General features: G+C 40.2%; 1 protein-coding gene across 4 annotated transcripts in view; it reads right to left on the bottom strand.

Moving 5' to 3' along the window:
• Positions 1-7,434, bottom strand: part of LOC138000006 (uncharacterized) — a 10,411-nt gene extending 2,977 nt beyond the window's left edge. The window contains exons 1-3 of one of the 4 annotated variants that reach the window (XM_068846110.1): positions 5,311-5,867; positions 1,344-2,714; positions 1-252 (exon numbers count right to left, since the gene is read on the bottom strand). The exon at positions 1-252 is cut by the window's left edge and continues 2,832 nt beyond it. In XM_068846110.1, the coding sequence (XP_068702211.1) occupies positions 1,385-2,714; positions 5,311-5,327 (1,347 nt within the window). In that variant the 5' untranslated portion in view covers positions 5,328-5,867 and the 3' untranslated portion in view covers positions 1-252; positions 1,344-1,384. Of the gene's footprint in view, positions 2,715-5,310; positions 5,868-7,134 lie in introns of those variants that run through there. The other 3 variants (XM_068846111.1, XM_068846109.1, XM_068846108.1) reach the window with 3 other exon arrangements.
• Between the last annotated feature and the right edge of the window lie 5,562 nt (positions 7,435-12,996).

Raw genomic sequence — 12,996 nt, 5'->3', positions numbered from 1 at the left:
ACATTCAATTTCAGTTGTCATTATTAAAATGTGGGAGGGGGCATTCCTATTAATATGAAAAGTCTTCGCTATTTACAATCGAGTCAAGAAACAATACAAAAGAACTCTGGTAAATTCCCCAATGTAAGTGCCGTTTGTATATATAATTTAATTCTCTCAGCCTAGCCATTGCATTCATTCATTTCGTCCTTCAGTTTCAATCCGTGAATGCGGTGGTACGCTATGCTCCTTTGACCATCGCACGCTTCCCACCTGTAAACATTAATGTTAGCTTTCATCTTACATAGTTACAGTTCCAATCTGTACAATGTCATGAAGTGTAAATAAACTAAACTGAAATGAGCTGAATTGGTAATATATGCCCGAAAACAGAGGCTAATCAAAGCATACAAATTGCGTAATTCGGAGATACCGCAACCTTTTTGAGCGAAAATGATTAGCATTATCCCCGATTCCAAAGGAAGGCAAATCGCCACATAAGCAATCTCTAGCAATGTCGAAGCAGTCAAGACATGGAAAGCCACCATTTGTGCCTTTAACAGTTTGTGTAACTATTCATATACGACTTTCACTACCATGGAAATTGAGGTATTTGGTTCAAGACAAAACAGCGCTGTAATCCAAACAATAGCTTTTATCTCTGTCTTTCAGAGGTACCCATGACGTCATATTTTTTTCATTGGCTTATCGAGAAAGCAAAGAGTGTATTCCAAAACAAAACCACGACTCTTCTTCATTTTGAGAGGCCAAACTCGATTGGCACTTCTGTAAAGCCCCCTGGGGATAAAAGTGCGATCGGCTTGCCTGTTCCTATCCTTCAAGCAAGTGATTATCATACACTCTCATCGTTCTTTTTTCCATTAAAACACTTTTTCCTTTGTTATACAGTCTGGACAAAGAACCGATTTATTGACGCGTTATTCAAAGAACATAGCTTGGCTATTATATGAAACTGAACAAAATGATATATGAAATGAGTCACATTGAACTGCGGATGTGAAATCAAGTGAAGCTATGATCCCCGCTGTTATGAATGCAATTTAAGCAATTAGTTAGAGAGGCGTGAAAAATTCAGGACTTCAAATGAATTCCTCCATTTTGTGAGGCTTCTCTACACAATTGCTTAAATTGCATTCGTAATTGCGAGGATCATAGCTTCACTTAATATGAAACTAGGACAACTAACGCCAGCCGAAATTGCTTCTCATAAAATCCTTAGTCCACAGTTGAACGTTCCAAAGGAAAGGATTCCAGACTTTCAAGTGAAAACATGCGCCGAATATGCATTTTAAATCATGATAAAGCAACCCATTAAACGCTTTAACATCCGAAAGAATACTTGCCTACGTTGTTCAGGCCGTTTAAATGAACTGGAAGACGTTATTCAACTCAATCCCGATATCTTTCTCCTCAAACCCAGTTGGGATAGGAAGTTATCTTGCTCGCTTACGTGGCCGTGAAGACTGGAACCAATTATTTTCTTGACATCACTTGGATCTGTGTCACCCGAGATTTCTTTTCCCTTCCGCTGTCGCGCATTGAAAATGTCGAAGGACTTCAACACGTGCTGGCAGATATCTTCTAGATTAACGGGTAAAATAGTTGTTTCCACTTTATCGTTATTAAATTCAATCTTCAAATTATCCTTCAGTTCCGTATCCCTTGATGCTTTTTTCTTGTTGTCACCTGTAACGGCTTTGTATTTTGCTACTGTTTTAAGTCTAGCAAGTTCTTCTTCTTGCCTTGCTAGCAACGCTTTAAGATCTGTTATCTTACTCTCTCGATTTTTCAGTCGTAAAGGTTTGCTTTCGTTATCAACGCCCCGGTACTGATAACTGACATTTTTGCAATCGCCAGTAGAGTCAGGACCACGGTTTGTGTCGTCCACCTCCTTTTCGCACTTGTTATCTTCACCAAGGCACTCGTTGTTATCTTTGTCGATGACAACTTCGCTTTTAGTGCGACCTGCATCAAAGGTACTCTTGGCATTGCGCAGCTCTTTTAGTTCAGTGTTAGTTGAAGTAAAGTTCCTTTTCTGCTCATTGACCGGTTGACGTTTGGGTACTTTACACTTTGTGCTACGAGATTCAAGCCCTTTATCTTGGGCGGACTGCTTGGATTGTCCCTGCTCGCTGTGCATGTTACCATTCACGCATACTGCCTGAGCAGCAGTGTTCACCGACGTTTCACTAAAGCTGTAGCTTGCTTCGTCGTCATCGTCCATCGTGAGGTCTATAAAATCACAAGGTACGGCACAAGATCGCTTAGAGGTAGTCAATTTGACATCTTCGGCCACATCTGTTGACGTTATTTCCTTGATGTAATCATGAGTCAAGCCTTGTGGGTTCTTTCTCTTACGGCTTTCAATTACCGCATTGTTTGGTTTTGAAGAATTCAAGCTAAACACTTCCAAGATCTTGGGGAGGCACTTATCTTCTATCGTTTCGGAAACAACATCACAAATATCCTCCCTTGCAACCTCACAAGTATGTGTCCCCTTCACAGTGGGAAGCAATGAGCGCTCTTCTTTATTTTCGTCGCCTCTAGGAATGGATAACGCCTTCTTGGCCTGTGGTGCACAAGCAGCCAGTGGTGGCATCTGGCCCCCATGGTAGAGGGGAAACGAACGGAGGAGTTTGTTTTCTCTTTCTATAATGTCCTGATATCGTTTAGTGACTTCTTCCCAAGCTGGACTGTCCAGAGCGCACTTTGAACTGCAATCAAAACGAAAGATAAGGAAGGAAAAGGTGAGCAGCAACGTAATTTCTTAAGGCAACCACAACGCCAGAAAGGAAAATGAACAGTGTAATAAAGCCTTAGTCTCGTGCTCTCGATATCAATTTACGGGTTCACACACAACAAAGAGAACCGATGCATGAAAATGTACCAAGACAGTGCCAGTGGGGGAAGGGGGTAAACTTGGCTGAGCGAGTGCCTAAAGTGTGACCAAAAAGCGTGGGGGCTGAAGCGCCTCCGGCCGGCCCCATTCCCATTCGTGGTTCCTGAACTGAGTGGTCCGAATAGTCATTGAAATTTGGAACATTGGCAGTAACGGCAACGTCGGCAAAGCTTCATTAATAAGACCTTGTTGCAGTGCAGACATGGTCATAAAGATGGTTGTAGCTTTAGTCAAATAAATCAGTGCAAATACCAATCCGTTCAAGACAGCCATCCTAAAACGACTTTCTAAAATGTATTCAACTGAAAGAGGCAGCTAATACCCCTTCAAGAACTCATTAATAATTCATGAGCCTATCAAAACACCGATAAAACGTCACGTGTAAGAGCTTTATATCCTGATCCTGATAAAACACTCCTCGTTAGTATTCTTTATATAAAGAATACTAAAAAGGCATAGCTTGTTTTTCTTGTATGCTAATATTCACCATCACAATTTGAACAAGAGGGACACGCTCTTTGTGGAATATTTTTGAAGCCGTTCAAAAAACTCGCAGCACGTGTTTTATCGGGTCTAAAAACACTCGGCTACGCCTCGTGTTTTTAAACCTCGATAAAACACTGTTGCTCGTTTTGTAAACATTACATAAAATTGAACAACTACGTAGACAAGATTTATTGTTCTACAATCGACAGAAGTAATGCCTTCGAGTACCGTGCCATATATAGATGACGGTAGTTGAACGAAACCGCACTCATTCAGCAGCAGTTTGCACTTCACACTCTGCAGATAGCAGCCGTAATTCAGTATCCAACTTGCCCGGTGTTTGGGGATCAATTTATCACTTGCAGGACCCAGGTCTTTTCCCAGCTGATCTGTTTGAGTTGCCTTTGACAGGAAAGACGACTTTCGGGGCAGGTCGTTCGCTGTAAATCTCCCAAACAATTGTTTTCGGGTCTCGAAATTGCCCCACAAACTCGTTGCTGGGATTGACATGGTTTGTCTTGTCAGTCCTGTGCCTGTGGACATGAAGGGCCATCAGGTGATTGAGCCTTGCATCACTGGACCTTTCACTTGCAGCATTTGTTGCTCAACATGATCTCTTCTCTAAATTAACGATTATCGTTAATTCTTAATTTGCTTTCAATTTACTATTATCGTTAATTTAGGACACTGTGTCCCAGGACTTGTGGTAGCAGAGAAAATAAGGAAATTAAAAAAAATCACATCCGTGGATTGGATTAGAACCTGGAGCATCTACTCCATAGGAACCGCTTCTTTCCGCTTCACCACTGAAGATCAATACAACCCGTTTTTCAAAAAAACATTTTTAAAGTCTGCCAAAGAATATCGCTGCTGAAAAAAATATTAGGCCTAGGCTAGGTTAATAATTTAAGCCTAAGCTTGGATTTAAAATGTTTAGCTTAGTCGTGAAGTTTGGAAATCGTGAATATTGTTTGTTGTCGTTTGATAACACAGCATTATCAAATGGTGTTTAAAATATTGTTCCTGAGCAGCTAGCGGTGCGGTCGTCAAGTGGTTAGGTGACGGGTTAATAATGAACATTCCCAGGTTCGAGTCCTACTTCCATACACTTGGGTTCTCTTTTAAAAAAATATATGACCACTTCCCATAATCCATATCAAGCTTTCAGTCTTCTGAATTAACGATAATAGTAAATTCAGAGCAAATTAAGAATTAACGATAATCGTAAATTCAAGGAAGAGGATGGATTGTGTTGCTGTCATTACTAACATTAACTTGCCCAGTGACGTCATCACCACACCAATCCCCAAGTCCTCCGCCATCTGTGAGGGGCGTGCCTCAAGCGGGACTTTTAAACGGAGATTTCATGGCGAAAACTGGCCAGAATGCCAAAAAAAAAAAAAAAACAATCCAGGCAGTTATCTGCGCTTCATAAAGTTACCAAACCAGGAAAACCCCACAAACCATATAGACACTTTAAGCAAACCTGAATTTTCGTCGGTAAACTGAAGCGGTTATCATGCAGGGGGTTTTATAGTTGACCCGATTGGTCAAAGAAGTCGTGACCTTTGTCTCTTTTCTGCTTGGACACTGCTCAGCATGTTGTCAGTTTTGAATAGAACCCCGACTGCGGCCCCGCGTTTTGGATACTACACATTAAAAAGTCCCAAAGGTTTGTATAAAAACCGATTTATAAGTTCACAATAAACCAGATGTTTTGAGCACACTTCTTCGTCTTCAGCACTTTCTAAACTGTGTTTTCTTAAGAAAACACTCCCTTCGTCTGGTTTCTTTAAGAACACCGAAAAAAAAGAAAGCAGAAAAAGAATCTCTGGGTTATTGCGCAAGTTGCCAAAGCGCTCTCCAGGTCTTAGCCGCCATATTGATTCACTGAAACGTAACATTGAGTTCTATTTTTAACAAACCTTTTCTTCCCCAACATGTGGATGCTTTTTCTTCGTTTACTCGTCCGACATGGGTGACGGTTTACGTCGATAAAGGAGTGTCATGGATTGCAAACGAAACGAAACCAATCCACCATATCGGCTATTAAACATTCGATTTCCCGTTTGTGGATAAGTCTTGGCTTCGTCAAGAACCAAACCATTGAGTGATATCACGCTAACGGAAGATGCGTAATTTTCAGCGCGACAACTGTCGGCAAGGGGCGAGACGCATCCCTGGCATGAATACACTGATTGAGAGGGTCAGACGACAACGTTTTTTTGTGTGTCTAACAGAGGCGAATGTTTAGAATGCCAACGATGAAACCCCGTCAATCTCTTATCCTTTTATTATATTGTTTATTTGCCTTGGTAACGCGTTCTGGCTCGAAGCACTTTGGATAAAGCTTTTCGTGCTTTTGTGGAACTCAAGTATACCACTTTGCAAAGTTATCCCGATCGAAGCTCAAGGCGAAATTTCATCGAATGAAAATTTTGATTTGCTCACGCACTTGACATAAAGATGAACAGCGACGCGACACGTCACTACTTCCGCTGCGGTTGGGTGTGAAATGCAATTAATCAGAGGTCATCCAGCGAGCTGTGGAATTTTAAAGAAAAATAAAACGCGTTTTCACCAAGCTGACTGTTTGGTCACTTATAGGCATGTTCAGTCTTGCGTTGGCCACAACAGAAAAAATATTTACGTTTGATGGGTCGATGTTCTATCAAAATGAAAATTAACGACGCATAATCAGCCATTCGTGAAACACGAGCTCTAAACCGGACATTCCAGTTAAGTTCGAAACTAACGAAAACAATTTCGTCTGTCTTGATATTTCCCAAGCAAATGCGATAGTATATCGACTACTGACCAGAATACATCAGAATTTTTGTCAGAAACTATCAGTTATAACGGTGACGTTAAGATGTTGCTAAAAATACACGTCCGGGTCAATGAACTTCTCAGCTCGATACCTTCTAAAGTTAGTCACAGCGAGAACGTCGAAATAGCCCCAAAGAAAGCCTAAAGTAACGAAAGCAGCGCTCAATTTCTAAACACAATCGATGTGTTTGGTGATCCAAATCGACTCTCCTCGTTATGCACGAACCAAGTGACGAGAAAATGATGGCAGTGACTCAAAATGCAAATCTCAAAACTACAAACAAATGTGAAATGTCTGAAATGGCTGAAATGTTAGTGCTAGTAAAGAGTAAATACTTTGAATGAGGGTCAATCGGTAAGGTACGGTGTTTCGAGAAATAAGCTGTTTCTTCGTGGCGCAGTTTGACACCCTGATATGACCTTTTGTACTGACGCTGTCAACCGCGTCGATGAATGATCTGTAATTTATTTGAGGCGTTCGTCGATTTGAATGCAGTGTTTCGGAAGCATCTGTATTTGAGAGTTGATACTAAATTCCACTTCTAGTTCAGCGAAACCTCTTGCGATACGATTGAGGAATCAATACGCTTATCTCACGTAAAACGCAAGTTTACGGCTTGACCCAACCGCACGCGGTGCCACAATTAGCTGCGTTTCAAGTTGAAAACTATCGATTCACTGAGCCAGTATTGTTTTTACTGACCTGATCTTTGTTGTTTTCGGCAAATTATCACGATGTTTTCTAGATAATGCGAATTCTTACTTCAAGAGACAGCAACTTCACCGTAAATTTTTGAAAAACACGATGAGCGCGATGGCATGCTTCGGTGACCTCGAGGCAAGCATCACGATGCCCCCTCGAAAACAAGCCAAACAAAGTAAAGGTTCCATGATTTTATAAACTCATATACGATACCAACCTCTTAGATGCCGATTGGGGAAACTGTGAAGCATAGGATTTTAAAAAAACCGCCGGCTGGAAAGCGTTGACTGAAAGAATTTATAGTAGCGGCTTTGTCGCTGTTTGCAATCGCCACTAGCCGGTGTGGTAGCACCTTCGTCATGCAAATCAGTCCAAGATCTCATGTTTCTCCAGCTTAAGCTTGCTTGTTTAAGGTATCACTGTTGTTCGTGAGAAACAGAGTCAGTCGCCTCTTTTCTTAAGAAAAGCGGTAAGTCACTATCTAGCTGGAGTCGAGTTTGACCACGTGAATGGAAATTGAAATATGATTCTTCGCAACGAAGCGTTGCGAACTTTGAACTGTCAAATCAGCGTGACTAAAAAAATGAAAGATTGCGTTACAATGTTCAGTTGTTAGATACTCACAGCCTCCTGGGTAAGAAACAACTTTGACCCAGCAAACCTGATAAGGTAATCAACTTTTGTAGCAAAGCGACTGATCACTCACGAAATTAGAAAGGAACCGACGAGACGAGGCGACATCTAACGAGATGCACGCGGAATTCAATAAGCGTCCAATTGCTCTTCATCACTCGTGTCTCAGAATACAGACAATTGACGTCACTTAGCGTGCTCCAAATGACGCCCTCAAGTAAGATAAGCCGGTACATGTATCCTAACCTAAATATAATTCTAACCTTTGCCTTTACCTTACTGTTGGAAATAGCTAGCAATTCCTTAGACTTGAAGACACAGTTCGTGATTGATGTCAAAATTGGGTGTGCATCTAATTTATAGGGTCAGTGTGGTCAATCCTGGACGTATGTGCAGTCCTTCAAAACGATCTATTGCAGTGTGCAGAAACGAAAACCATAAGATGTTTTCGGTATAAGATAGTGAAGATACAGATCGGTACACCGATCACGCTTCGTATTCGGCGTAGCCCCCGGGGGGGAAGGGGGGGGAGATTACATTTTAAAGGACAAGAGTGTTCGTCGTACTTTTTAGGGGTTAAAAAAGCGGTTTAGGTACCTCTTAGGGTGTCAGCCTCAAAAGGTCCACAGCGGGTGCTTTAGCGGTACCTTTTAGGGTACTGAGCCGAAAAATTATGACAGGAGACATTTGACAATAACTATTTTTAATTTTGTCAAATTAAACCCATAATTTGGTACCTAAGGGGTGAAAGAAATTTCATGCCACGCCCACAAGACGGGATCTTGGTACCTCTTAGGGGTTCTTTTTCAAAATTTCCGACGAAATATGGAAGTCCCCCCCCCCCCAACCCCTTCTCGGGTGGATAGACATGTTTTATGTTTGACAGACAGACATGTTTTATTTGGAGTCTTATACAATTAATAGTATATCGACCACACCAATAAACTAACTAATTACAAACAAACAAAAAATACATGGCTAAAAGAGTATTATTAATTAATTACTTAAGATTAGTATTAAAGTAATTAAATAAGTAAGTACTGTGGGTATTTACTTTTTATCATTTCTCTAGATATGAGGTGATAAATCGCTAATGAGGCGCGTAAGCGCGACGAGTTGGGATAAGCACCTCAAATGAAACAATAAGCACCGAATGGAATAACTGTGTTTAAGTACATTACTTCACGATTTAAACATTAAGGTAAAACATTTATGTTGCTGTTACGTAATCTTAAAACGCGAAATTATCGACAGCGAGAATTTCGAGCTTTTGAACTTCACAGTTTCGTACCACTGAATATGTCACGCACTTATGCTGAAGTTTGTGGCTTTCTTTGTAACTTCCGGGATGATATTGTCGAAAAGTTGCTGTATTGCCCCGTGGCCTTTGAGGGCGAAGGGGCTGATTGTTAATTAAGTAGGGCAAGTAAAGTAATAGTCATCTAGTAGCGTATCCAATCAAAATGCAGGATTTGCATTAGTCCACTAGTTAGCCCCTGGTTATTGCATTTCTAGCTTTCTGATTGGCTCGCCAAATCCCGGTTATGAGCGAAGAACCGAGGTTTTGGAAAGCAGTGCGCCAAGTGTCGGTGTGTCAAAAAAAAATTCGGCGCCTAGTAGCCTAGTGTTAAGTTTTGTTCCGGCAAAATGGTTGAAAACAACAGATTTGAGAAGTGTCTCCCTCGGAAATAGCCCTTGCGGGCTACGGGTCTAATTGTTAATTAAGTACTAGGGCAAGTAAAGTAAAGTAAGATGAAGTTTAAAAGCAAGAGGGGGTGAGATAATTTTACTCAGCATCAAGCCAGCAGAAAACTCAACTTTGATTAATCCAAAGACCGCATTTCCATTCTTTTTTAAATGAAATAAATGACAGACGCTTAGTCTCAGGGGGCACAGATTCCCAAATCTTGGATCCAGCAAACTTGAAAGACGATTTTCTAGAATTGGGTGATATTTGCACTCTAAAACGTTTGAGTTTACTAGCAAAATCTGGTATCACAGATGATATCTGGAATGCTATAAAGCGGAAACAATAAACGAGGCATAATGTAGTGCTCAATATTGTTTGTTACAAAAGTTTAATGAACTTCAAATGAGATGCATGGAGTTTTCATTAGAGTTGTCGTAGTACTTCGATTTAATGCGACGTCTCCACTAAGATTTCCAATTCCATTCATAGGAGGAAGAGCTGCTTTTTGGAAGTACTACTTCTTTGTATTTCCATTTTAGAGCGGTTTTATTACTTTGTTCTTCGAACAGATAGGATTCGGCTCTGATTTTGGGTCGCGATTTTCCTGTGTATGCGTACGATTTATGACCATTTATTTTTCTCATTTATCAGCACTAAGTCATCGAATTGGTATCTCCTCATTAAGAGGCGTACGTTTGCAATGCCGACAAGACCAGTTAAAAATACTTTCAACTGTTTCCTGTAAGTAAACTCTTCTTAGATGGGGAGACTACCTCAGAAACCGCAACTGTCAGAAGAAAATTTATACTTGAATGATTTCATTACTTTCAACTTCCGTTTATTGCTACCAACAACCGAAGTTTCACGGACACATATAACTTAATGACAAAATCCAGTATTATCCTGTAGATTTACGATTAGCAATTTGAGGTTCCCTCTTTTAACTACGATTTGTTGACACTTTGCGTGACGGCGCCAGTTTCTGTAGATTCACAAGTTAAAAAACTAGGCTTTCAAACTTCCTGTCAAAATTTTGCACATTTACTGGTAATGTTAAAACAGGGGTAGTCCCTCTTTTTCCATTCTGAACGGAACAGTGGAAATTTCCTTACCGTTTGCTAAATTTTCCAGTTTCCAGTCTCTAATCAGCCGAAAACAATTGCAAATGGTAAGCGCCATCTCGTTGGGCTGGTTTGCTGATTTTGGAAAACCATTATTCACCGGTCATCCCAACCGGTTAATTCTGACAACTGGTAAGCACCCCCAATTTCCTTGAAACTAGAAGTGCAAACATGTTTCTCCCCTAACCGTTTTCTCGTCTGCAGTTTGGGATTCTACGGAATCTTTACTCGACATTTATCACTATAACATAACAAAATGTTTTTACATTCACTGTATTGCTAATCATCAACGTTTATTTGAATGAAATCCCACACAAGTACGCATTGCGGACCTATTTTGTAAAGTTACCATCGTAGAAACATGTAAAGCATCCGTTTACTGGTTTGGGAATCAATGCTGTTAACAACAGTTTTAAATGTGAAAAACTATTCCACGATCTCATTTAACCCTATGGTTTTGCCACGGAATGTGGAGTTTGGACTTCGGACCACGGAATTGAAATTGTATCAGAAAAATTAACACTAAAATATTGTGAACTTAAAAGGAAATCGGCTAAAAATCCTTCGGAACAGAGTGAAGGCTACCCGTAGCCTCTTCTTTGAAAATGCCTAGTTTAAACACGGTTTCGGAGCCTTTTCTTTTAAAATCATGCAGCGCAATGCAACGGGACATGCCTATGCGGGGATCTCAATGGGGTTAATTCGTTGGGCGTGAAAATAAAATAAAAAATAACCGTTAGCAGTGAAAAAAAAGTAAAAGCATTTAACGTGATTTTTTTATTTTGAAAAGTGGAATAGGGAGTATTTCGAAATATTTAGAGACTTCAGTGCACTCGACACCATTTTACCTCCTTTGCTCTTCTCTTTGACATTCGGTCCCGCTAGGATTGTCTGACACGACAAAACAAGTCCCAAATAACCCCCAGCAAGAGCGGATGAGGTAAGAGAACGGATCCCCATGCCCATCATAGTTTTTTAAAATATTTTTTTAGTTTAGCAAAGCTATTTTAAGTTCTCGTTCCCAACGCCCCGCATATCTAACTTCTCATTACGTCATTACAACTGCCAATCAGGTACCTCTCTAAGAATAGCTGCGATCATTGGCCCATGTATGGGGATACGTTCTATCACCTCATCCTCTCTTGCCCAAAGTTGGAGGTACTGACAAAAGTGTAAGTTCCATTCTGATGACCGATGTCTTATTCTATTCAATATGTACACTAAGACCCTACTAAAAAACACAGTGTACCCCAAAAAGCAAAAAAAAAAAATTGTTTCATTTTCAACGAGAGACGTTTCTTTGTTTTCCATGTTTGGGACTTGTTTTGTTAACCGTGACGAAAAAAACATAACCGTTAGCCGTGAAAGCTATTCCCCCCCGGGGACAACGTCAGCTTTTAGAATATCTGTACGGTGGCCAATTTACACTATCAACTCCGTTGATAAAACCAAATCCTAGCAACAAGTGTTGCGCCATCATGCATTTTAAATTCACTTGAGTATACTTTTACCAAGAGGTGGTCTTGGCTGATTTGATAAGCCCCGGATATTGTCCCTTGTGGCCTTATGCTCGCTGAGTTGCCTAGATCAGGAGGGATGTGCATTTGTCTTCTCACTCGCAAGTCTCAAAGCAGTTCACTTTTCACAACTGTAACGTTTTCTTTAACTAAACTTTTTGTGATTGAAAATGTTTGAAAATAAACTGTGATCGCTGCGATAATGCGTTTGTCGTTATTTTCTTCAAACAATCTATAATAAAACAATGATTAGATTCGTTTTTGTGATATCCGGAATAATCAAGGTCTCCGGGTTAGTGTTATCAACCGAAGCCGAAGCCGAAGGCTTATTCTTCATCCAATAATTGTTTATAAATGCACATGTATGTATGATGAACGATAGTAATTTCCCGTCTTTTCACTTTTGCTCAATGATATTTATTGAAAAACAAAATAAAATTAAACCAAAAACAAATTTCAAAGCAACCTTCGCCGCTAAAACTAACCGTAATTTTGGTAGCCCAGCCCTGCTGTATCCGTTCAGAGCGCTCGAACGTTAACTACTTTTGAAAATAATTATCTTGCGACTAGCTGAAACAAGAGGAAATTTTGAAGGCTAAAATCTAGAGCCTTTGATTGTTCCTTCATCTCCGTAAAAACGTGAATTACGTCAATCCGATAGTAAAGATGAAAGCCTTTAATGTTTTTATATCTCGGGGACAAAGACCTGTAGCAATGTCAATTCAGTACTGAACATCTGGACAAATTGTTTCCTTTTACTGGAAATAGTATTTATTCCGTCGCATATCAAGATACCGATTGATTCTTTGAGGACTATAAGCGGTTAGTGCAAAAAAACGGGATCTTTTAAATTTAACTCACCCGTTGTTAATTCTGCCAACAAGTCTTTACCACTCGCGCTCGGGAAGGAGAGCTCGAATCGCAAGGATAAGGTGACAAGGTAGGATAAAAGAAAATCATCAAATGCTTCACTGCATATATAATTCTTGTTTAAATCCAATACATGTACAGGCTTCGTTTTGAATTGTTTGTTTCGCCTAAGAAATATAATATCTGAATGGAGAAGTTGAAACACATTTTGCTGTGTTGCCGATATAGATCACTGTTGTTTCATTACG

The sequence above is a fragment of the Montipora foliosa genome, chromosome 4 (genome assembly GCF_036669935.1).
Source record: "Montipora foliosa isolate CH-2021 chromosome 4, ASM3666993v2, whole genome shotgun sequence".
In the NCBI taxonomy this organism is placed as follows: Eukaryota; Metazoa; Cnidaria; class Anthozoa; order Scleractinia; family Acroporidae; genus Montipora; species Montipora foliosa.
The sequence above is the reverse complement of the archived record's forward strand: the minus strand, read 5'-3'. Positions and strand labels throughout refer to the sequence as shown.